The sequence below is a fragment of the Talaromyces amestolkiae genome (assembly GCF_001896365.1).
Source record: "Talaromyces amestolkiae strain CIB chromosome Unknown scaffold24.1, whole genome shotgun sequence".
NCBI lineage: Eukaryota > Fungi > Ascomycota > Eurotiomycetes > Eurotiales > Trichocomaceae > Talaromyces > Talaromyces amestolkiae.
Window position 1 is genome coordinate 36207 of NW_024468060.1, and position 24523 is coordinate 60729.

The 24523-nt window shown below is 46.2% G+C and overlaps 7 protein-coding genes across 7 annotated transcripts; 5 read left to right on the forward strand and 2 right to left on the reverse strand.

Moving 5' to 3' along the window:
* Positions 1-378: 378 nt before the first annotated feature.
* On the forward strand, positions 379-3153 carry BHQ10_009354 (uncharacterized protein; the record flags this gene model as incomplete). Its single annotated transcript, XM_040882261.1, has 4 exons — positions 379-571; positions 625-1274; positions 1341-1466; positions 2197-3153. The coding sequence occupies 4 exons, from the start codon at positions 379-381 to the stop codon at positions 3151-3153; spliced, it is 1926 nt and encodes a 641-aa protein (XP_040737856.1).
* A 563-nt stretch (positions 3154-3716) lies between these two features.
* BHQ10_009355 (uncharacterized protein) lies at positions 3717-4418 on the forward strand (the record flags this gene model as incomplete). The annotated part of the gene is made up of 1 exon (XM_040882262.1): positions 3717-4418. The coding sequence occupies one exon, from the start codon at positions 3717-3719 to the stop codon at positions 4416-4418; it is 702 nt and encodes a 233-aa protein (XP_040737857.1).
* Positions 4419-5164: 746 nt separating this feature from the next.
* BHQ10_009356 (uncharacterized protein) lies at positions 5165-6490 on the reverse strand (the record flags this gene model as incomplete). Its single annotated transcript, XM_040882263.1, has 1 exon — positions 5165-6490. The coding sequence occupies one exon, from the start codon at positions 6488-6490 to the stop codon at positions 5165-5167; it is 1326 nt and encodes a 441-aa protein (XP_040737858.1).
* Positions 6491-11147: 4657 nt separating this feature from the next.
* On the forward strand, positions 11148-12604 carry BHQ10_009357 (uncharacterized protein; the record flags this gene model as incomplete). Its single annotated transcript, XM_040882264.1, has 6 exons — positions 11148-11208; positions 11271-11691; positions 11762-11917; positions 11980-12138; positions 12193-12312; positions 12370-12604. 6 exons carry the CDS (start codon positions 11148-11150, stop codon positions 12602-12604), a joined length of 1152 nt encoding a protein of 383 aa, XP_040737859.1.
* A 5386-nt stretch (positions 12605-17990) lies between these two features.
* BHQ10_009358 (uncharacterized protein) lies at positions 17991-19058 on the forward strand (the record flags this gene model as incomplete). The annotated part of the gene is made up of 1 exon (XM_040882265.1): positions 17991-19058. The coding sequence occupies one exon, from the start codon at positions 17991-17993 to the stop codon at positions 19056-19058; it is 1068 nt and encodes a 355-aa protein (XP_040737860.1).
* A 157-nt stretch (positions 19059-19215) lies between these two features.
* BHQ10_009359 (uncharacterized protein) lies at positions 19216-21073 on the reverse strand (the record flags this gene model as incomplete). The annotated part of the gene is made up of 3 exons (XM_040882266.1): positions 19216-19694; positions 19753-20335; positions 20393-21073. The coding sequence occupies 3 exons, from the start codon at positions 21071-21073 to the stop codon at positions 19216-19218; spliced, it is 1743 nt and encodes a 580-aa protein (XP_040737861.1).
* Positions 21074-21383: 310 nt separating this feature from the next.
* On the forward strand, positions 21384-23575 carry BHQ10_009360 (uncharacterized protein; the record flags this gene model as incomplete). The annotated part of the gene is made up of 3 exons (XM_040882267.1): positions 21384-21430; positions 21489-22263; positions 22322-23575. The coding sequence occupies 3 exons, from the start codon at positions 21384-21386 to the stop codon at positions 23573-23575; spliced, it is 2076 nt and encodes a 691-aa protein (XP_040737862.1).
* Positions 23576-24523: the final 948 nt, after the last annotated feature.

The window sequence follows — 24523 nt, forward strand, 5'->3', positions numbered from 1 at the left end:
GACCAATCTTGTATACCGACGATGTAACAACTATCTGATCTTAGTGCCGCTATGAGCCGAACCACGAAGCGGGGACTGTTGATCGAGCATCGTATCCAAAGAAGGATAGGAACACCAACTCCGAGTTTCCTTGCAAAAACTTATGACTCTAGAGTGCCCCAAACCGTAGATAAGATCGCACTTATCAGCTATTCGGCATCAAATTCTCATCGTTATCGAGCCCATGCTTTTCCTAATTCGGAAAGAATAGCCGCTTCAAGCATTTTCTTTTGGGAAGGCATGGCCGAATTGCAGACTTGATTAAAACAGCTTTATAACCGGGAAATCAACAGCAGGCCAAGTTTCAAAAGGAACTGATTTAGACTATCGAGGTTCAAAATGGCGGAAAAAGCTGAAATCCTCCTCGTTGGAAGTGGTGGCGTCGGCACGATCGCGGCGTTGAACCTGGAGATCGGGGGGCTGGCTAGAGTTACAGCTGTGCTTCGATCAAACTACGAAAAAGTCGTAAACGAGGGGTTTCACATCAAATCGTGCGATCATGGCGATATAAAGAACTGGAGACCGTCTCAAGGTTGGTATATCCACGCCGCTACATGCACATACACGATACTGACCGTACGGCAGTGATAAATAAAATCCCATCAAGCGAGCAGCATGAATTCGACTACATCATCGTAACGACCAAAAACGTCGCAGACAGCCACCCAACGTGCGCCGAACTAATCGCMCCAGCCGTAACACCCGGCCGAACAACCATCGTCCTCATCCAGAATGGGCTGCATATTGAGAAACCTTTTCTGGAAGCATTTCCTCAGAACACAGTCTTATCCGGTATCAGTCTCATAGGATCCCACGAAACGAGTACAGCAGTCATCGAACACGAAGATCCAGATCGCCTCGTGATCGGCGCGTTCTCAAACCCCAATGTTCCGCAGGAACAACAAGACCGAATTGCGCAGGACTTTGTCAAAATGTATTCCGCCAGCGGTAAAACAGACTGCACCTTTGAGCCTGATGTGCCGTTCTATCGCTGGCAGAAGCTGGTCTACAACGCATGCTTAAATCCTATATGCGCAATAACGGGACTTGATACGGGAACAATCAGACTTGCGGACGACGCCGTGGCGACACTCGTTCGACCGGCCATGGATGAAATCGTAGAAGCTGCTAGAGCATGTGGTGTCAACTTACCGGATGGCGTAGCAGAGCGGATGATCAATATTGATCCGTTGACGATGTATTTGAGACCTAGTATGGCGGAGGATGTACTGAAAGTACGCACAGCACACCCTCATATTCACGTTTACAATTTGGAAACTAGGCTGACGTAATTTTGATAGGGGAATCTGATCGAATTCGAAAACATCGTCGGAGCACCGTTGCGCGAGGGCACATCTCGCGGAGTTGCGATGCCGACACAGACGTTTTTGTATCATACGCTAAAAACGATGCAGTGGCGTCTCAAGGTACAGAGGGGAGTGATTGAGATTCCTCCGAAGGGATCTGAATGTCCATAACCTGAATGTACATAGCTATTTGTTATTCATATACGAGGATCGACGTGCATGTATTTGGAATAGCGAACAATCTTGGTAGACCTATTAATTGGCCGCTTACTTCCGGACAGGCTTCAATAATCTCATCACCTTGATGGTGAAGCTCAAACGTCATTGAAAAAATGAACAATGAAATTGCTCAATMCCCCGCCACGATTGCTTCAATATTTCGCAGCCCCAGGTCAGTGGGGGCGGTTGTCGGTCGAACCTCACCCCCGATGCTCCTTTTATATGCACCAATCAGCGTTACTTGAAGATCTGTAGGTGCATGCTCATTGTCATGTCTATAGTGTGCATTGTGTGCATTATTTAGATATTTCGGAGATGGCTGGTTGATTTCCTGGGGATACGTAAGTTGTCAGGGATGAGCGGAGCTACTGATCGCAATTCACCCGGAAGTGCTTGTAAGGTCTAATGTATTTATAGAAGGATGGATATAAAATGGGCATACCTCACTGCAATCAGGATTGAATTGATTTGAGCAAGCAACAAGATTGATTAGAGCACTTCAAGCAAGCATAATAGAAAAGTACGACCAACATGTCAGGCAAGAACTATATCGAAAAAGTAGCGATTGTCGGGGTAAGCCATACCAGCATCGACTTCACACCATCAATTTCTAACCTCAGCTATCGTATAGGCTGGCGGTCAAGTAGGCACCTACCTGACCAACGCTCTCCTCTCAACTGGGAAACACCAAATCACCGCCCTCACCCGCTCCGACAGCAAAAACCCCATCCCCTCCGGCGTGACCGTCGCACACATCAACTACGCCGAACCCTCGACTCTCGTCGATGCCCTCCGCGGCCACGACGCTCTAATTTATAGTCTATCTGTCCTCGCGACCGACGAAGCAGATCGACTCATCAAAGCCGCCGCCGAGGCCGAAGTACCCTGGATCCTACCCAATGAGTTTGGCTACAACTCCGATAACGACGTAGTCAACAAAGATACTTTGACCGGATTCCCGAAAAAGGCGCAACGCAAATTGATTGAAGAATTGGGGAAGTCCTCGTGGATTGGTATTGCAACGGGTTATTGGTATGAGTACAGTCTCTCTGTTGGTGGGTGGTCATTCGGATTCGACATTAAGAATAAAGAGGCCACATTCTACGACAGCGGAGACGTGAAGATTCACACCTCGACATGGCCTCAAATCGGTAAAGCAGTTGCAAACCTTCTTTCATTGCCGATAACGTCAGACGACAGCTCGGCAACGACGGTGTCATCGTTCAGGAATAAGTTCGCTTTTATCTCTTCGTTCTACGTCAATCAACAAGACATCTTCGCCTCCCTGCTCCGCGTCACAGGCACCAGTCGTGACGAATGGAAAATCTCAAATCAGCCTTCTGCCGCTAGGTTCGCGTTTGGTAAACAGATGCTTCAAAAGGGTGACAGGCGCGGGTTTGGGCTTGCGTTGTATGCGCGTACGTTCTTTCCGGATGGTGCGGGGACGCATCCAAGCAGTGCGAATGCGTTGCTTTCAATTCCTGAGACGGAGGATATAGATGAATATACGGCGACGGCAGTGAAGATGGCAAATGAGAATTATTTTGAGAACAAGGTTGTGCCTAGGATTACGCCGGCTTCGTCGTGATTGTCAACAGTCAAGGAAATGTATGGGAGAATGAGAGTTTGATGTAAATCGGAATTACATATGAATGAAACTAGGGAAATATTCATTCCATCTGCTTGTAAAACTATATATTTAAACTACACAGTCCGATTGATGAAGTAAACGAGCCTAAAAGAGCTGACAAAAGAATCTTACCAATTCTCGGCCCTAGAATCCCTTTTCGGACCGATCTTCGGAGAAAAGTGCTTTAAACAGATAAAACGGGCGGATTGAAAAAAGAAGCTTAGATAACCCCGACAAAGCCGAGGGTGATTTGTAACCTACCATCATGTCTTTTAGAGCTTAATGGTACATACAGGGATTTGGATGATAGTGGATATCGAACAGAGACAACCCTTGGGCATATTTGGTAAAAATGGATTTCTATATATATGAAGGTTTTCCGTGTTCAAGGGACGAATATTTTTCTGTCGGAGCAGTTGAAATTTCTACATCTACGCACGAGCAAAGATTCATTTGCACAGCATTAATCAATTGATCGAATCGCAACACCTATCCGGTTATAGTTTTACACTCGAACAATCATGCACTTCTTCATCGCAGGCGGCAGCGGCCAGACAGGCAGCCAAGTCATCGACAACATCCTGCAACAAGATCAAGGCCACACCGTGACAGCCCTCGTCCGCAACCCATCCAGCATCACATCCCGTTCCGGCCTAAGTCTCGTGCAAGGCACACCTTCCAATATCGAGGACATCCGAAAAGCATTAGCGACACCTCGCGCGCCGGACGCGGTTATAATAACACTTGCACACGTCAAGGGTGCCGTATTCGATGAGCAGGGAACGCCGTTCTTGACGCATGTCGCGAGAAACATTGCTCAAGCTCTGAAAGAATCGGCTGTGGAGAGGACGAAGGTGGTATACATGTCTGCGATGGGGGTAGGGAAGTCGTTTTCCAATCTCAATTTCTTGATGAGAGGGCTTGTGAAAGTGACGCCTTTGGCGAAGCAGTTTATCGACCACAAAGGGGCGGAGGATACTTTACTGGCGCTCGCTAGAAACGGGAGAAACAATGGGAGTAAGATCGTAGCGACGATCGTTAGACCGGTCATGTTGACGAACACTGCTGCGGAAGAAGTGGAATGGCTGGGGGAGGATGGCGAGAAGGCTGTCAGCTTCATGCCGAAAGTGTCAAGGGCGAGTGTGGCAAGATTTATGGTTGATGCGGCGGTGGGGACGAAATGGGATGATAAGGTCACTGTTATTGCTAATGTTAGTGCGTGAGGGTCATGGATCTAGAATTTCCTGTGAAGTTAGTTTTGTTTGTTAGTTTGGCATGTTAGTTTGGCACGTTAGTTAAAACCTTCCAGTGGTCAGTTGAATATAATAGAAGTCGGAGCAAATAGATCAACGATGGTTGATATTCCATTTCTCGAGTACAACATAATCATCGATTGCATCAGCGATCGAACTGCACTCGGTCATAGTTTATAGTAAATCACATCAAATATTGGATGTGGGTATGTGTTGAAGTCCCGTAACTCGTAAAACAACGTTAAGTTGTATAATCATAAAACAAGCCGTTTCGATACAAAAGAGAGTAACAACAAAAACGCCGTAATTCTTCGCTCTGGGCTCCAGTCCCAGTCTATCCCTGATTCATTAGTCGTTGAGACATTAATAAGCGTTGAGCCTGTATCATGTTGAAACACCTGGGGAAAACACCCGCTAATATGCAATGTTGAAATGGTGGAAAAGCACCATGTATTATGTTGAAAGATGGTAATAACCATCGGGTATCATGTTGAAAATGCTGATGTTGAAAATGGTGGAAGAGCACCATGGGTATCATGTTAAATGTAAACAATGGTCAAAGACCAGGGTATCATGTTGAAAAATGTTGAAAAGTTGAAAAGTTGAAAACGCCTGTTGAAATGCTGGCTGAAATGCAGGTTGAAAAAAAGACCCAAATCAAAACAAAACCTGAATGGAAAACTCTCGGCAGCACAAATGAGGCAAGTAGTACATCATCAAAGATGTCCACCCATCGAAACAAGTTTCGACTGCAACTCTTCAATGGTAGATTGCAGGTTTCCTTGAATGAAACTGCCCATTGTCGAGTACATTTGTGCTGGACCGACCGCAAAAGCGGCATTCGAGGTCTTGGTATCAGTGGGACTGCCGGCTGTTGAGGGCGGCGAAATGGGTTGATCGTGGCAGCACGATGAGCTCGAGTACATTTCAGTGTACTGCTTGATTGGCTTGGACATCATGCGCAAACGGTTGAGGACCAATTGGATCTTCATCAGATCGCTGGATTCGTCATCTAGTTCGTAACCGCCAACGCTGATGGGACGATGCACGACTTCCTCCTTGATACAGTTGCCGTTGCTGTCTGGCAGATCGTGTGACTCGACTGCAGCCCGGTACCAGGCCAGTGCTTTTGAGAAGATAGTGCTGAGAAGCATGGGAAAAGATGAATCCTTGGCGCAGCTGCATGCAAGAATGGTAGAAACATTTTTCATAGCCTCGCTGTTAATCTTGAGCACTTGGTCGATGGTCGGACGCGGCTGTCCTTCAGCAGTTCTCTGTACCGTGGACGGCAAACATATTGAAGTCATGGTCTCCAGAGCCAGATGAGTGCAGTCGTGAGCATTCTGCTGCGACAACAGAGACGGACCCAGGTCCTCGAAAGGGCTTGATCCGGTGGAAAGAAGGGTCGATTCAAACGATGGCGCATAGTAGCTGCTGGGCGAGAGATAGACATTCTCGGGCTCATCCTTGACGGGCTTCTGTGCGCCGACCGGCGATTGAGGAAAGGTCAAGAAAGCGTCGTCTGACTGGCTAGGAGGGTTGCTGTAGGCAGAGAGCGCATCCACGTTCATGAGATCTGCAGTCGACACAACTGCGGTGCCATTGTTGTGCTGGTCGAAGAAAGCGCGGAACGGGTCCGCTTGGGTGCCTGAGGCAGGATTTGCCATGTGATCGTGCGCGGCTAACAAACTGTCGAAAGTCCAATCGGCGGACCAGGGAAGTTCTGTTGTCGGAATCACCACATTGTCGTTATTGATGTTCGTATTCCCTGGCAGAGAATTATCGGTGGTTGCATTGACATCTGGCTTCCCAGGCAATTTCGCATTCATCATGGCCTTCGCCTTGGCCGACTTGCGAGGTTTGCCCATTCGCATCGACCGACTGTAATGGCACTGCGCTCCAATGGTCTTGCATCGCTGACACTCTGGCTTATCCTGGCTGCACTTGATCTTGTTCAGCGAGCAGCGATCGCAGGCTGACCTCAGCTTGATGCGCTCTTCTCGTCCGGGGACAGCGGCCACTTTTGTCTGTGCGTCGGCCATTTTACTCTGCAATAGTCGACAATAAACTCGAAGAAAAATAAATGAAGGATAAAGAAATAGTAATACTGTTGTGTGGTTGGTTGTTTTGAGAGGACTGAAGAATGAAGAAGGAAGCAGAAACGAAGAGGACAGCAGGCGGGGGAGAGATAATCAAAAAGTCGGCGAGCTCGTCGTTCCTTCCAATTGTTGGCCCAGAATGGTCTAGCGCCGGGAACTTTTTCGCGAACATTTGATTTTAATACGTCAAATTACTCGCGCAGACTGTAATTACATCATTTGCGGTCGCACACTACAGTAATTTTCGAAATAGTCCCGAGTAGTCTCGTATTTTGGTAATTCAACATGCACATTACGACAAGCTATCGATTTTCCGTGATTCCCACTGGCTCTAATGATCCGCTAAGAATTTACTTTGTAGCCATTCCGAAAATCTTACTCCGTAGTCCGCCTTATTTTCTCTAATATTTCCCCTTGCAGTCTAGTCCTGACTCCTTCAGGCCTAGGCGAGGAGGGGCAGAATTGCTTTCTCCGATTGCGAAACTCCGTTGACTTTCGCGCACTGAGACTTCTCGCCCCATGCATTCTGCGTTAGTCGCTCAACGAGTTGCCTGCCTGTGTTTTCGTTGGTTGATTCGTGATGACTGTGCGGGACTTGTCTGCCGTGGCCCGTTGACTTTTACTACTTGGTCTGAGCGTGCGAGATTCACACATCTTTATTAGCTGTTTTGTCTGGAGAACGTGAGCCATGTCCGGGGCACCAATTGACAGGCAATAAGTCCTTTTATCCTCGACTATGGAACAAGGCTGTTCTTCTGCTGTGCGATTATTGAACAGATACGTAGTTGCCAGAAAAGGGTGGGGCACACGAACTCCGAGCGCTTTCCTGATCTCTCAGGCAACCATCCACTCACTCTCAGTCATTACCACTCAATCCGTCTTCCTCCGAGAATCTCATGTCTTCGTATTTGGGGTAGACACAGAGAGCTATATACTCATCTTGACAGCTACCGCATGCTATTCATCGTGCGTGCTTCGGTGACCGTTCTGATCTGATCAACATAGCTGTTATCTTATCGATAGACCGACGCCAATGTACGAAATAGCCCCATGCATCGGACAAGAAGTGATTGGCTCATGATGCCTGTCAAATGTCTACTCCGTAGTCGTCATGTCCGATCATGAAATAGGCCCTGGATTCTTCAGCATTCTAGCTTGATTACCCCAAAAGGTTAGTGGTGTCTCGAAAGGCCCCGGGCTGGCAACCTCTCGCTCGCTGCTCACACTCCGCTAGACTAGTGCGATGCGAGAATCAAAATGTCGTGCTGCCCACGGACTCCGGGGTACACTTGAGGGCGCTTACGCCGCCAGAGCTGATAGCTTCTATCTTGAAGGCTGAAATACTGTCTAATGTTTCTAGAATGCAATGATACTGATCGACTTACAGCAGTCGCATATGCTGTGACACTATGGCTGACAACTAGCGGTGAAAGATATGTATGATTGTTGGGAAGATTGACCCTGCGATCGGTCCACGGATGCCTAGGATTCCGTGGATATTAATTCTCTATGCGATGTCTTATTCTAGTATCAGACCCATGAGACATAGTTGCTCCTAATCTTGCAGTAGTTTTTCTTTATCGAAATATGGTTTGGAGCATGGAATCACCAAAGTCTTTTTGTCTGCATAAGAAACAAGAACATGTAGGTCGTAAGTAAGGACTTATATTAGGCATCAAAAGTATGCGTGTACAACCTCCATGGATATTGTTTACTCATTTGGAAGAAATTGTATCTGATAAATACACCATATGCTAACATTTGAACGGCTAAAAACCAGTATCAATGAAGCATTTCAAATGACATAATATTCTGTCCGTGTAGTGGCAAGTAAATGAAAAAGTTATTCATTCTTTCATGTAAAAAGAAAACATGTCCTATACAAATACGGAGCCGAGATACAACTTTTGATCAAGACCAGGAGTCAGGTAGACATACAAAATACTCTGGCCAGATCAACCCTAAGGCCTGTGTATTGTATGAAGATATTCTAGAGACTATAGCAGATAGAAAAACCCATGTTGATAGCACATATTTGGGCAACACTAAGGTTGGTGGTGGTGGGAGAGCTTCCAGTTCCGATCGATCATAAGTGATGTCGGTCTATAGTCAAGCGAGCGTGTCATGCACGACCTGGTCTCCTCTTTTCGGCATCTTTTCATGTTAAGAACAATCTTTTACTTTCAGCAAGCTTACCAATCAAGGATTTTCTATGACTTCAATACAGAGGTAAACAAAACACAGTTCAATGAACTCTTGCTTATTTACAATTTATGCCAGGCTGGAATTTTGTTCGACGAATCTAATTCTCTCCGACCTAGTAGAATAAGATATCGATTTCTACCAATGTCTTGATAAGAAAGTCTACTTACCTAGGTTCTTAAATACGTCTCGATTGCTCAGGAGGGTGTATAAATATAAATTGGTGCATGGAGATTTATGACTAGATTATGATTAGTTTGTGAGCAAAGAATGAGTTTTGTCATCGTCCGTTAGAGTCTATGCTGGAGGACATAATGTGAGTGACCTGACCATCGTGAATATAATACAGCCCACGATACACGAGCTACCTACGATCCACAATTTATAACCTAATAACATCTATCATCTGTACAAATACGTAATATATTCTATATTAAAAAGTCGCGGGTATAGCTATGTGTGATTCGATACAATTCTAAGTTTGAGGAACAGTTGGGTGTTCCTTCCAAGCTTACGGTCTATCAATCCTCTATTGACAACTCATCCATCATTTCCCTTGAAAATCTATTGTAAAATACCAATCGACAGGCCGGATGAAGTCAGAGCACGTCTGTGGAGGCTATTCTCATACGGCTAGGCTGACACAATTGGCAAGCAGTGAGCTACGCGTCTCGTGCCTTTTGAAAACGAACGGAAATAAGAACAAAATATGAAAACTACCAAATTCAAAGCTGTCCCGCTTCCTTTTTTATGCAGCAATGTAGGCGTTTTTAGCTGTCAATAACGAATGAGAGCTGGGCATTCTTGCAAGGCTGACTGTCCTATACACACAGCTTGACAACAAGCCGAACACAGGAAAGCATTCGATTCACCTGGGCAGCCTTGTGAAAGAACTTATATTTTCCAAGATCTTTCAGTCTTGAGTTCTGATCTTCGGTTTCCTTGGATCTCCCAGACCGATTGCTAATATCTTTACCTGTTTCTCAGTATGGCTGCCGTAGGAGGATCACTCTCGGCACTAGAGATTGCAAGAGTCGCTCGTTCTGCCGTTAAAGCCATCTTACGGTTTTATAATACCAGCGCCGAATTCGGCGTATACTATGTCGAATACAATAATCTCGATAATTATCTGACACAAAATTTGGATTTTTCTCAACAACATCCCCATTTGCTCGAGCTCAACGGAGTGATAAGATGTTACCTCAAGGGTATGAAGTCAAAACTTGATTCATCTCGTGCCGAGATGGACACGTGCTGTATTCTAATTGAAAATAAAGGATACGGGGAACAAGAACTGAGAGCACGGTTCAAATGGATACTCAATGTGAGAAAAAGGGCGCCTCTCTATCCGAGTACTTTGAAAATAGGAAGCAGTTCCTTGAAGTAACATTTGGTCTCAAGCACGGGTAAGTATCGAGGTATCCCTCAATGCTGTGATTTTTTTGAGCTCATCATTCATCTTAGACTCGTAGACATGTCTTCGTATTTCGCAAAACTGTCCAAAGATTTTCGAAGATAAGAGGAGCGGAAGAGGTTTTCGGTACAGCAGAACGATTAACCTCTTTATCACAGTGAATGGCTGATGATTATATCTAGTCAGAGGTTCAAAAAGGGGATTCGTCCTTGTCTATCGAGCCTGAGTTGGCTTCCAGCATTATTGAAGTATTACCATTTAAGACAACCGTATGCTAGGGTTTATGGCGTAGGGTGATGATTCGATTGGTCCAGAATAGGATATCCAATAAATTTCCGACCAAATTACATTGCCTGATGAGCGCACCGAGTGCGCTTGTGGAACGGAATGCATATGATTTCGCAGGATTCCAGGATTTCCATCCGCCAAGACTCCGCCAAGGTTCCGCCAAGTGCCCAAGTGGCGCCAAGGCTCACGTGACTGATACTGCCGCCAGTCCGGCCAATGAGAACCCACAAACTAGCTTCTTGCCCCTTCTTGGCAGTACTTACACAGAGCTTTTCGTCGGAACCTCGCGCTAACCTGTCCATGTTTCCCAATTAGGCAGTCTATGCGGTCATGTGATCTCTGCGCGTTCCTGACTTCTTTTACTCTTGGGTACAACAACCAATAAAAGCACTTGGAACGTGAATTAAAGTTGAGTTCGTTTTTTGCTAGACAGTCTTCCGAGCCAATCGCCACTGATGCAGTCACTGCGGCGAGACTCCACGAGATCCTGATGAGTCTTGGTCAGGAGTGGTTTCTATCACCCAAAGGGGCAGGTCAACTCTATAGTCTCATAGTTCCTAAACCAGCTAAAATTAGATTTTGTCTCTCATGACTAGCCTTGTCGCAGACATGGGCCCAGCTATAAAGAACTTAAAGAACAGCATTACCCCCGACAAGATCTCCAAAACTTTGACAACGTGATTATTCGTCCTTGACATGATGTCTCTCCGCATACAGATGTCACAACTTGCCGTGGCGGCTGGGCTGCTTGCCAGCGGTGAGAATTCCTGTTATTCCTTCCAAATTAACCCAAGTCTCAGAACTGACCTATTTACTTAGCGATGGCCCAGATTTGCACCCCAGAATTAGGAGACGAAGGGTACGCCTACATAGTAAATAGCCAGTCGGATCTAGATACGATTACAGCAAATTGTATGACTGTCAACGGGTCAATTTTAATGTCTGTCGACTACACCGGTGGCTTCAGCCTCGCCAACATCCGAAACATTACAGGAAACCTCCAGTGGTACCAATCGAGTGGGCCTTCTAATAATACCCCGCAAACTACCTCAATGGATTTACCCGATCTCGAATATGTTGGTGGATCTCTAGAGGTGTCTAGCATTCCAACCTTGACAAGCCTCATTGCACCGAAGCTGGAAACGGTGCATTGGAGTCTAGACATCGATCACGCCCACGAGGTAGATCTGCGGTCATTGGTCGATCTAGAGTATATGCGTATTGCTGGTAATGTTTCCAGGTGAATCCAACTCATCAATAATACCTACAGTGGCCGATTTGGGAGACTGACGATGAATGATGGGTAATAGCTTACGCCTCGACTCCTTGCGAGAGGTTCGCGAACATTTCCGGATCTGCAACAGAGACAATTGCGATCCAGATATTTCACCCAATGGCTCTCTGGGTCTCTCCTTCCCTGCGCTTGAGAAGGCAGGTGAAATGGATCTGGAGGGAAGATTCTCTAGGTGATACCCTTTACTAGCCCTAAGCAATAGCTGACCCCATGATGCTGACGGTAAGGATGTAGCTTTGACATGCCGAAGCTCACAAACGTCACTGGAATCGGAGGATTTTATTACGCAATACAACTCCTCACATCTGGAGGACCGGCGATTAACATATCCTTCCCCGAGCTGAAATACCTTCCAGAAGGAGGGTCTCTAAGTTTCGAAGGAAATATTGGAAGGTAACATTCTTGACCAATTTCCAGTACGGGAGCCACATTCTTACACAGCCTCAGTTTATCGATACCCGACATAAGTAATATTGGCTCGCTTGCTATCAATGCTTATGACCGGTTGGACGTCAACTTGCCTTTTCAGGAAGCGTCAAACATAATGTTAACAGGCAATATCACGAGGTATGTCGCGGTACCTTATTATGATGCGCCAAGATACTATACTGATAGGATCTTTAGTGTCCAACTCCCAAATTTAACGTCAATCGAGCAAATCTCGGTTAATTCGGATGCTGATATTGACTGTAAATCCTTCCAGCAGACCATAATGACTGCGACAAACAAGTCGGAGTCCTCGGTGACCTGCTCGACCAGTTATGCCAATTCGGGCTCGCATTTTAGTCATCTTCATCTTGGTGCCAAAGTCGTATTTGGTGTCTTTGTTGGGATTTTTGTTGAATTCGCCATGTTGTAGAGTCAACTTACTTCCCTCCGTCGCTGTGTATGTGTGTGTATGTATCGTGTCGGGATCTAATATCGTCTATATTTGCAGTATACATTTTCTTATAATTACAAATAATGACTCCTCACATCATACTATAAGATATAATGCAGTATCTGTAGTTGATATCACTATAATTATAGCCAAAGCATGGCTTTTTGGTGCCCTTGACGCCGCCCTTGAAAGTTGACACTCGAGGACGACGATGATGGTGATGTCTAGGTCGGGCGTATGGTGGCTGTGTGTCCATGCTCCTCTTAACTGACTGTTGATAAAGAAGCAGACTCGTGTGTTTGGGTGTTCATTGTAGACTAGATCAAAGCGGTCTTTAACCGGGTGATATGTGGTGGTCTGGAACTGGTTCCTCCATGGTTCCTAAATAGCAATGATATCGTATTTCCATACATTCTTATCGGCTAGTAATAGAGCCATTACCCTTTCACGCGACTTGTTGATATTATATCGTAGGACTGTCAGTATTTTTCTATTCATCGAGAGGTCCGGTTGACATAATAGATTCCTGAGATGTTATAAGTCTGTGTTCTGTTGTAACTGGCAGTGCCCGTTTCTTGCTTGTTCCAGGCATGGGGAGAGCGTTGCGATCTAGTTCCTGGAGCACTCTTCTCGTAGTGTCGCCCGTTCCCTGGTTTCCATCAATCCTTGTAATCTTCCTAAGTGATGTTCCTCTCTTCTGGTTTCTTAGAGCATTAAGAATAGCTGCTTCTCCTGTAGCTCGGCTATTCTCCTTTGCTCCGCGGTGTGTCTCCTTGGATTGTTCGGGTTTTCCTGTGAAAATCCCTCATCGAAGAGGGCCTCCTTATGTGTACGTGGCATATTCATCCTTCTTTCCTCGATTCTGGCAATTGTCTCTTTCCGGTTTTCGCAATGGATGCTCCATGATGGTTGACTCTTAGAGCAGTTTGGACATACTGGCTGCGAGCCAGGTTTATCTCTCATTACACGCCTTGGTGCCATGCGGTCCGCACAATACCCGCATGTTTCCTAGGCTTTGCAATGAATCCCTATATGTCTATACTTTTGGCATCTGAAGCATTGTCGAGCCTTGCTGGTCCGGCTATAGTACTCGCAGTTAAAAATCTGTGCTCCAAACACAATGCCGTTCTCCGTCGCATGGTCCGCGTCCTCTTCGCGATCGAACTCCACAACCATGGTGGAGGCTTGCTTCTCCCCAAGATTGCGTTTCAACCGCCCGGAGTACAGTACATTTGCCTGTTCTAATGATGGGTTATTCTATCGAATCTTATCATCAATTTCTGCTTTATTGTGAGCTTCTACTTGTGTACTGACTCCGTGTATGATAGTTCCATATGTTGGGACCTTAACCTCAGCTTTTTCCCCTAGTATCCTCTGCCAGTCCTCCCTATATGCTATCATACGCCCTGTGCTCCTTCTATCGGACTTGAAAGCGTCAGGTCTCCACTAGGATGCCGTTTCACTGCTAGTACTTGCGTTTTCTTCAAATCGGGGTCCTGGTGATCCGCAAAAGTGTTATTTATCTTTTGCTTAATCTCTATTGCTGTTGCTCGTTGAGCCTGTCTTTCTACGTCCGTCGGATTCAGTTTGACTAGGATTTCCCGGTGACCCATCGATGGGCGTGTCTGCACGGTGGGCTTTACTACGTAGGGGTCCTTCAGTACTTGCGCGTAGCTAGGGATGCTCGATTTCCTGGCTGGAGCTGCGAGGATGTTCTTGATTTCCGTGACGTCTTTGCTGAGAATCTGCTGAGAATCTGCTGAGCGCTTGCTGTCGCGTGCACTGCGGCCGTCAATTCGCTTGTGGTTGGGAGGTCCTGTGTCTTCTGCAGATAGCTGATATAGCTTTCGAGTAGTGGTTCAATCATATTCTAGTTCACTGTGCGATTTTTGCCTACTGGATTGATTCGGTATTCCTTCAAGGTGCGTATGTCTGCTTCAAGTTGGATCGCGTGGTCGCGTATGGTTGATTACTGGAGGCCCAGCTGTGGCGCATTTTGGCTGCCCGCCATGCTTTGTTGGTATTGGGCGATACCTTGAAAGCTGACGAATAACCTGACACACAGTCCGAGGCAGATAAATCGGTGGTTGTGGAGAAATTTCAAAAGTTAGGCTTCGACAGGTTGTGGTTGTTTTGACCGTCGTGATCAGATCAGTGAGCCTTATGGGAACTAGTTTGTTTCAGGTATGGGATTGTGAGAGAGATCTAGGATGAATTCATCTGGGAGACTGATTTTGCAAGGCACTTCACGAACTCAGAGACGATAAATGCGAGTGCGGGGCCGTAGAAACCGTATTTCACTTTCTGTGTCAGTACGCCTATTTCAAATAGGCACCTCTTCCCCGCTACGGTATACGTACAAGAAGATTGACATATGATCAAATAGGTATAGGTAATACCTAGGCAGACATTTAACTGAAGGGGAGTATGTTACTAGATTAAAAATCAGAAAAACAATGAATATAATAAAAAATAGAATACAAAAGTTTGTGTGTATATTAAGATCGGGTTTCAAATTCGGTTTACTGCATCGGGAAGATGAAGATATAGTACTGGTAAGAACACATTTTCGGCAAGACAGAATTAGGTCATTCATTTGGCCAAGAAACGCAATCACAATGTACTCGTAATGAGAATTTATTTCCCCGATTGCTTAAACAAAGGTACTGCAACGTCACTAGCAATGGTCCGGTTCGGCTCCAGCGTTCATGTATTCATGGGGCCAAAATGAGACATCTCTTTATATACCAATTCGGTTCTAGAATTGCACCAGTGCATTATCATCTGCAATTTGATTCATCTTATCAATTAGCGCAATTTTATACGCTACAAAATGTGTGTATAGCGCAGTTTGCAATCTTCGGCCACGCCGAGACATGTTAGAACTATATTTGAAGGGAACGTGATGGCAGACGTACTAAAGGCGTTTTTGATATTACAAAGGTACGTAAGCACGACTTATTGAAAAAGAAAAGTAGCACAGAAGTGCGTATTCAATTAATTACGCAATACTGAGTACTGCCACTGAATTTGTGTCTAGAGCTTGGCCATTTGTGTGGCTTCAAGATGACACAGTCGCTCGACGCTAGTAGAGGCCCTGCGTGATACTGAATACACGTACCGAGAAAGTGATATGTTGAGGTGATTGTTGATACTATTTTCAAAGTAACCTTATGCAAACGCGTATCACCCTTTAAAAATGGCAGAATCGGGATCTATGACAAACGCAGTCGGCCACGAACAGTATTCCAATCATATTTGTAGGAGAATGATCAGGCTCAAATAGAACGACCGGACTTTTGAAGTAAACAGAGTCCTCTCTTGGTATAGAAGATAGCTTCCATATGCCTCGACCCAGCAGACTATGCTTATGGATTGCGCAGAGTAATAGAGCACACGGAAGGATTTCGCAAACTGTTGCCGTAACCGGCATCATTGTGCGAAGCTGGTGTTTTTCTCCCCGAGCATGTACTATTTGGGTGCTTTCGGCGAAGGGCGTGACTCAGAGGCGATCAGCAATAAAACTGCTGAGTTATAGGGACTTCTGGAGGGCTTAGTGTCTAGTCTAGGTAGTATCATATTCACTAGTTGATGAGTAAACTATTTCGGGCTATCACGACACAACCAGGAGGCCTTTTCAAGAATACCGTCTCATGTTCGTAAATAGCAACCGAACCGGAGATTACTGGACACTAAATTGAATGAATATATCCTATTGACTTATGGTGAGATCCCACTAAATACCCGACCGGCCTCGTTTTACGACGATGAACTGAACGGAAGTCAGGGTTTCTAGATTCGTTCTTGAATACATATGTAAGATTGCTCCAGATACCTATACACAGCAAACAAAGTCCAATCTGTACCCGGTACGATTTTTTCATCCGACAAAACCAGCCGAACTACTGTGGACATAGTATACTAGTCAGTATATAATAGGATCTTGGATGAATCTGTTGTATAGCAGATAACTCGCTATTATTTGATTCACATTTTTGCAGTGAGTCCAGATTCAGAGCGGGGTACTTTGAGAAAAATATGATGAAAAAGGATTGTCTTTGAGTAGAACTTTCAATCATCCAGGCAAACAACAACAAAAGTAGTCACCCGAACGCGTGCAATTGGACCCTCGGATCATCTGATGAGTAAAGTCTAAAGTCACTGTAACATCAACTGTTGCTCAAAACGCGGCCAAACGTTGGGAGGCTGAAGAAGTGTGATTTCAAGTGCGACTTCAACTTCTTCATGAAATATTATTGACTGCGTAAACCGTCCGTCGCTTAGTAAAGTTTGAGATGTTAGCCTGAATCCTCTGCCGGTTTTATGTCAGCGCTGACCCTAGTGTTGAATATCCTGGTTAGTATATTTTTAGTGTTTCATCTTCGCGGGCCCATTGATGTGGATTATATCCGCTTGCTTAGATATGATACGCACTGAAATACGGAGTTTCCACTGTCAAGTGCATCCTATTCATCCCTTACTTTATCCTTAAGGTTATTAGCAGATCGATCAGCTCGTGTTGATCGCAGTCGAAATTTCCTTTTGGGATTGTCGGATAGGCTACCGCAATGGTGGCGTTCTGATCAGCTCCTCGTGTTAGGCCCTGCTTCTGAAGCTGGTTCTCCACAGGGTGACGCAAGCCTAGATAAATTTAGCTGATCGGATATTTTTTACTTCTAGGAAAAAGTGAAAATACCAACATTGTAAAAAATGATGTTGGTCGACTTTAATTCGTGTAGTATCTCATAATCGTGTAAAAATCGCCAAAAAGCATCCATCTCATTGAAATCAAACATCCAGGGTAGCACTACATGAACAAGCGTATCTAGGCACTTACCGTGCTTATAAAAGGCCTAAAAAGCGTCGAGGTCATGTATGGCTACGTAACATCGCCTGCCCTACCCCAACATCAAAGAAGTGAACCCCGGCTTCTGATTGATCCAGAGGCTCTGAGGAAATGTTCTAGCTGACAGCGTGTAGCCTGGTGGGGACTCCTAGGTAGTGTTTTGCAATGCCACAACCGGGCCTAACATGCTTGTGGGCCCTAACCCCTGCACCATGAGCTTTGATTGATGGCTGCACAGGCTGCAGGGGATTTTGTCATAATAACGGTAGTATTAGGGTTTGCAGGGGAGTATTTGTAGCTTCGGTAGCTTCGGGACTTGTATAATTTTACTTGTTCCATCTATTCTTGAATACGATTCAAAATATAGCTGGGCACTTTCGACTCTATATAAAGGACCATCGCTCCCACTTACAATAGTCCTTATAAAAGACATTGCATCGAAGTTCAATCAGCATATTTTTGAGTCAGTATACTAACGTGCAATTCATTCTTGGAATTTACTGACAACTCCTCCAGATTATGGTCGCCCACGGATTTCTTGCACGGCTTACAGCCGCAGCTCTTTGCCTTATCGCTATCCCGACATCGGCTGCTCCTGTTGACAAGCGAACTGGCGTTGTTCCTGCTCTCTCTGGTGCAGAGGAGGTTGTAGGAGCTGGCACATACCCTCGTGCTAATTACCTATCCGACGGATCGATTATTAGTGCTTATACAGCATTCGCGAACAGCGACAGCATCATCACCATTGCCCACTCAACCGACGAGGGAGTATCCTGGACCGAAATCGGAACGGTGGCCCAAGGACCAACTGCTACAACCGATATTGACAACCCATACCCATATCAACTCCCCTCAGGACGTATCCTCGTTGCCTTCAGGAACCACGATCGCTCAAACGGTGTTTACACCTTCTTCCGTATTACTATCTGTTACTCTGATGACAACGGTGCCACTTGGGCCTACCTCAGCACCCCAGCCTCTGACCCAGGCCCAACCAACGGAAACTGGGAGCCCTTCCTCCGCATGGCCGAGGATGGTACTACCCTGCAACTTTACTACTCTCGCGAAAACTCCGCAGCCGATCAGGACAGTTTGATGCGTACTTCGACTGATGGCGGTGCCACTTGGACCTCTGCCACTGTCATCTCTGGCGCTGATACCACTGATGCTCGTGATGGCATGCTTGGTGTCACCCAAGTTTCCGGCAACAACCTCATCGCAGTCTTCGAGTCCGAGACTAACGGTGGTAAATTTTCTGTTTACTCCATCACCAGCTCCGACGATGGCGCTACCTGGGGTAACCGTCAGGCCGTCTATGCTCCCTCCGGTTACAATGCGCAAGCTCCTCAGGTCACCAACGTCGGTGGTACCCTCGTTGCTAGCTTCCAGACTGATGAGGATGGTGGCTCCGGCGAGGCTATCAAGATCTTGACTAGCAGTGATGGCGGTGTTACTTGGGGGAACAAGTTGACCACCTTCCCTGCTACCAGCAACTGGGCTGGTTTGTTGGCTCTTGATGACGACGTTAGCTTCTTGAGTTTGGCTGATCACTCTGGTGCTAAGGCCCAGAAGGTCACCCTCTCGTAAGAGTTGTCTCTCCAGCGAGATTTTATTTGCTGTCTTTGCATATACGCAGCACCTTTTCTACTTGAACTTTGTTATTTGTTTGTACATAATTCTCTGTACATAGTCTACCAGATTGCCATCAATATTTTTATTCGTCTTGAAAATTATCATACATGAATCAAGTAAATGAAGTCTGGAGCTTCCCAGACATTCGATTAGCCAATCTCTCCTTCATATTAATTCCATACATATGGCGTATCCAAGCACAGCATATAGCTCTTGTATCCTTTGGGTCAATAATTTCCTCTACGCCAAACGCATTCGCCGTTCTCACGGGATTCATAAGTCGTTTATACTCTTCCTCGAGCGCTTGATACACCTCGGCCTTGTTACCCGCTTTCTCTGCTTCCATCAGTTCGTGGCGATGTCCAACTTCAATACCGCCATCTAAAGGCAATGACCCCCAATGTCCTGATGGCCATGCTACTTGCATTGGTGGATCGCGTGCTCCTATCATGATGCCTCCGGCTACACCGAATACACGTCGCGTAATGACGCTGAATATGGGCATCGTGGTGCTATAGTACGCTTTTGCTAATTCGACGCCCCAGCGCATTGTAGCCGTGCGTTCGGCGATTGTCCCGATGGCGTATCCGGCTGTTTCATGGTCAGTAGTTACTCAGTGTGTTTATGATTAAGAAGTGAATAAACTTACGAACGTCGACAAATTGCACCACGGGAATGTTCATAACATCACATAATTTCAAGAATCGTGTTAACTTCTGACTTCCCTGCGCATCTAAGGCACCTCCATTCACCTCGCAATTCAAGGAAATGATGCCCACCGGATGTCCTGCTAGACGGGCCAAACCATTTATCGCCGTCTTGCCCCAAAGCGCTCCTATTTCAAACCACGAATTCTGGTCAACGACGATGTCGATGATGGCCCTTGAGTTGTACATTCGTGCCTGTCTTCGAGGTATAATACTTCGCAATGATAGATCTTCTCTGTTTTCAGGATCATTACAGGGTATGACAGGCGGCGCTTCAAGTCCCGAGTTTGGCAAGTATCCTAAAACAGTACGAATCTGTTGAAAGCACTCCACCTCGTTGGCTGCTAAGTTATCAATTGTACCATTGGTACAGTGCATCAATGGTCCGCCCAGATCTTGAAAGTCAAGCCCTTCCTCAAATGTCGCGCCTTCGACGACTTTTGGTCCTGCGTTGAACAAGCTACCGATATCTGCGGCCATGACACTGAAATGACATGCTACGACTCTCGCGGCTCCTAACCCAATCTGAATCCACGAATGTCAGCATGTGGCAGCGATTTCGTACAAACGAGTCATTCTTACCGCTGGTCCAACAACAGCCCCAAGATTCGGAATCCCCATATTCAGCTGCTGCACGACCTGACGCAGATGCGGAATCTGCGGTAGATAACTCCAACCGACCCTTTTGATCGTTGTAACACTTCCTCCTCCCGAACTGCCATCCACCAGCTTGATTACCGGCAACTTTAACGCAATGGCCATTTTCTCGATATACACCGTTTTCTCAATCGTCGCACCATCCGCATGTCCACCACGAATACTGAAGTCATCGGCTGTGAGTAGCACATCTCTTCCTTGCAACTTTCCGGTACCCTGGATATTATTGCTCGGTATGAAACTGATGGGTCGTTCTCGCGCGTATCCCTCGATGGGTTCCCATTTCACTGTACCGGAAACAGAGCCGACTTCTCGGAATGTGCCCGGGTCGAGGAGTTGGTCTATTCGTTCACGAACCCACAATTTACCGGCTTGTTTCTGGCGCACATAGCCTCGTCGAGTTGGATCGGGCGTGCTTGCGATTTGCCTTAAGGTGGAGAGCGTTGTGAGGATGTCGGAATGGTCTGCAGGCAGACTGTGATCTGATTTATCATTTTGAAGGGTGGGACTTTGTGTACTAGTCTTCGAGACATGTGCAGAAATTTGTGTCAGTCGTCCTGCAGCTTTGTTTGAAAGCCCAGCTGGTTTCCCAGTTGGATCCTTCATTGTGCGGGGACTAGTCTCTGAAATGTCAGTCTCGGCTCTTGAAATGATTCTCAATTATGGTGTAAATATATAAAATCCAAGAGTTTTTCATTAAGCTGTAGTCAAATCTACTCGGCTATAGAGACTTGGTTGAAAAGAACCTCGGATCTTCAACTTGTGCGGGGAAAGCTACTTTGGAAAGAGCTCTCCCCGCATGCCAATAGCCGGCGCTATATTTTTTGCTTGTTTTAAGATCATGTATATTTCTTACATTTGGTATTGAAATACGTATGGAGGAAATTCGTCAGTTGTTCGACAAGCAGCATACTCAATGAGGCCACCAACAAGGCCGATTCGGCGAATCTTAGTCGCCAATAGGTGTGTCAATGTCACAACTAACGGGACGAGATATTGTATAAATACTAACGGAGTGCAGAGGCGAGATAGCAATCCGCATTCTCCAGGCGATTCGCGAGCTACCCCTCGCAGAAGATGGCGTCAATATTCTTACATTCGCAATCTACACTCAAGAAGACTTTTCTCACTGCGAGATCGGCGCGCCGGACCACTCAATCCTGCTACCTTCTGCATCATGCTACATGGACATTCCCTTTTTGATCAATATAGCAAAAGAGCATTCAATCGATGCTATTCATCCGGGTTATGGTTTCCTGAGCGAAAGTAGTGAGTTCTCACGCCGTCTTTGGGAGGAGGCTGGAGTGCATGTCATCGGACCCGGATGGGAACTTCTGGAACAGATGAGCGATAAATTACAAGCAAAACGATTGGCGGCACAATGCGATGTGCCTGTTTTGCCGGCAATGGGAAGACCGAGTGGTAATCTAAGTGATATTGAAGCGTTCGTTGATGGCATCGGAGGGTACCCTATCATGATCAAGGCCGTTGATGGAGGAGGGGGTAGGGGCATTCGTCTAGTGTGCACTGCCGAAGAATTACCAAACGCGTTGGAACGAGCACAAGGAGAATCGCCGTCAAAGACAGTGTTTGCTGAGAAAGCGGCTGTTGACGGATTTCATCATGTCGAGGTTCAGATTATCGGTGACGGTTCTGGGGAAGTGATGCATGTGTGGGAGCGAGACTGCAGCGTTCAACGTCGATTCCAGAAGATCGTGGAAATTGCACCATCGGCAATTGAGGATAGGGCGTTGATTGACCGGGTCATAGATGCTGCAGTCAGGATGGCGAAGCACGTAAGTCGCTTGGAATACTTGATCAAGATCACGAGACTCAATGCGCCCTTTTCCACAGGCCCGCTATTTCTCCCTCGGTACATTTGAGTTCCTGGTGAATGACCTATTGCAAGAATTCTATTTCTTAGAGATCAATCCGCGTTTACAAGTCGAACATACTATTACCGAATGTATTTCGGACGTTGATCTCGTTCAGACGCAGCTGCTGCTAGCTCAAGGAGCGACGTTGACTGAGCTGCAATCTCGATACTTGACCCCGGGTGATCGATCACCAAGAAAGCACTCTATTCAGCTCAGATTATGTGCTGAAGACCCAGAATCGAATTTCGGGCTCAGCATTGGAACTATTACGCAGCTGATCATACCAGGAGGACTAGGCGTGCGAGTGGATAGCCATGTATCGGCAAGAAATCCGACAAAGGTGGGACCGGATTACGATAACTTATTGGCCAAGATTATCGTAACAGCTCAAACTTGGAATTCTGTTGTACGCAAAGCTAGGCGGTTATTGGCAGATGTGGTCATTGCAGGTGTCAAAACAAATCTTAGCCTGTTGCGCGGCATAGTGAACCATGAAGATTTCCTTGAGGGTCGCATAGATACGCAGTGGCTCGAGAAGAATGTTTCTACTCTTATAGAGGTTGGTAACGTTACAGGAGAAAGACAGCTCAGCCAAATGAATCTTCCATCGGACACCTCTCGACCATCGTTGGCGAATCTAGTCACCTCCTCTTCTTCCGTCCTGTTCCGAAAAGGAGATGCATGGTCACTTACATTAGAGCCATTAAAAGACCAGTCCAGTCGTGGAAATTCTCGATCAGCCATACAATCACATCTCCTCATTACTCGAGTTCTCAGGAATGATTTCCCTTCCTCACTCACCGCCGAGATCGAATACTCCTCATCCTCATCCTCATCCAACGACGGGCCTGGTGTGCCCTCAACTTCTACACAGAGATATCGAATCCACTTGGCAGAAACAAACGCGTCCGCATTAGCACTAACATCATTAAGCCACCGTCGCGGAGACCCAAGCAACAAAAACCACATCATATTTCCTCTTTCTGGCAAACTGATCGAAGTCTTAGTAGCGCCTGGGGACGAGATCGTGCCGAACCAAGTAGTCGCATTCGTCAAGCAGATGAAAATGGAGCTGGAAATACGGAGTCATCGAGCTGGGATTGTGAGATGGGTCTTTAATCTTGCTGCCGGTAACGATGCGCAAGTGAGTAGTAGTCAAGGGGTGGATGTAGCAGAGGGATCGCTGCTTTTAGAGTTGGAAGAGCAGGAGGGCATCAAGGGAAAACTTTAGTTATTGGTAAGCAGGTTATAGTGTGAATATCTGGTATTTTGTCGACTACAGAATGGCAGGATTCTTCACTAATGCGCCTTTCTGCAACCTGCGATCTCCGATTAAAATAAAGTCTGCGCGATGGTCTGACTAGGTCGCAGATTGGCAGGGGTGTGTCACGATCCAATTTGGTCGACACTAGATCCTCAAGCAAGGAATTTACTAAGCTGAAAGAAAAGCTATTTCCGCGTCCTTTTGTAGCCAGTTTTAGCATTGATTCTTCCAAAAACAACGCTTGAAAGCCAAAACCCTGGATCGACGATATACCCGAGTCGCGGGTGCCTTGCAAGAACCGGTAATTCTATTTTCCATGGATCGGCCATGTACTTCGATACCTATCATACTTTGTGCGAGGAATGGCTTTCTCCTGTATGCCATAGATCATATCTTCGGCCAGCGTACGCGAATGGTTCAACTTGAACAATAAATGCATTACTACATGTGTACTGGTGTGACGGATTTCCAATCACGATATCGAAATCTGGTTCACGTATCGGATTTGTTCGTGAATCGAGCATAATCAAGCATGATATTTGATGTAGGTCGTATTAGTCTGCCCAGAACTGGCTGATGAACGGTGGGGAATTCATCGTCGCACTAGACGGATGTTAAGGTCTATAAAAACAATGTATGGTGTAAAAACTTCTTAACCGTCGACGTTTTTGTGCTGCATTTTTATTCGTACCACGTTCAAGTTGTACCCGCACGTACCCTTCTGTACCTCAAGTACCTGCTATAAGTCATGCAACCCTAGCCCTGTTCAAGGCCCAATCGGGTATAAAGTAGATTCTGCATGGTGACGTCAATGCGGGCGGAAAAGAGTCTGGGCCACTCACGTGCCGTCGGTTGAACTTACCCTACAGGCGGTGAGTGGTCAGGAAGCCAATGAGAAGTACCAAGCCCCGCACT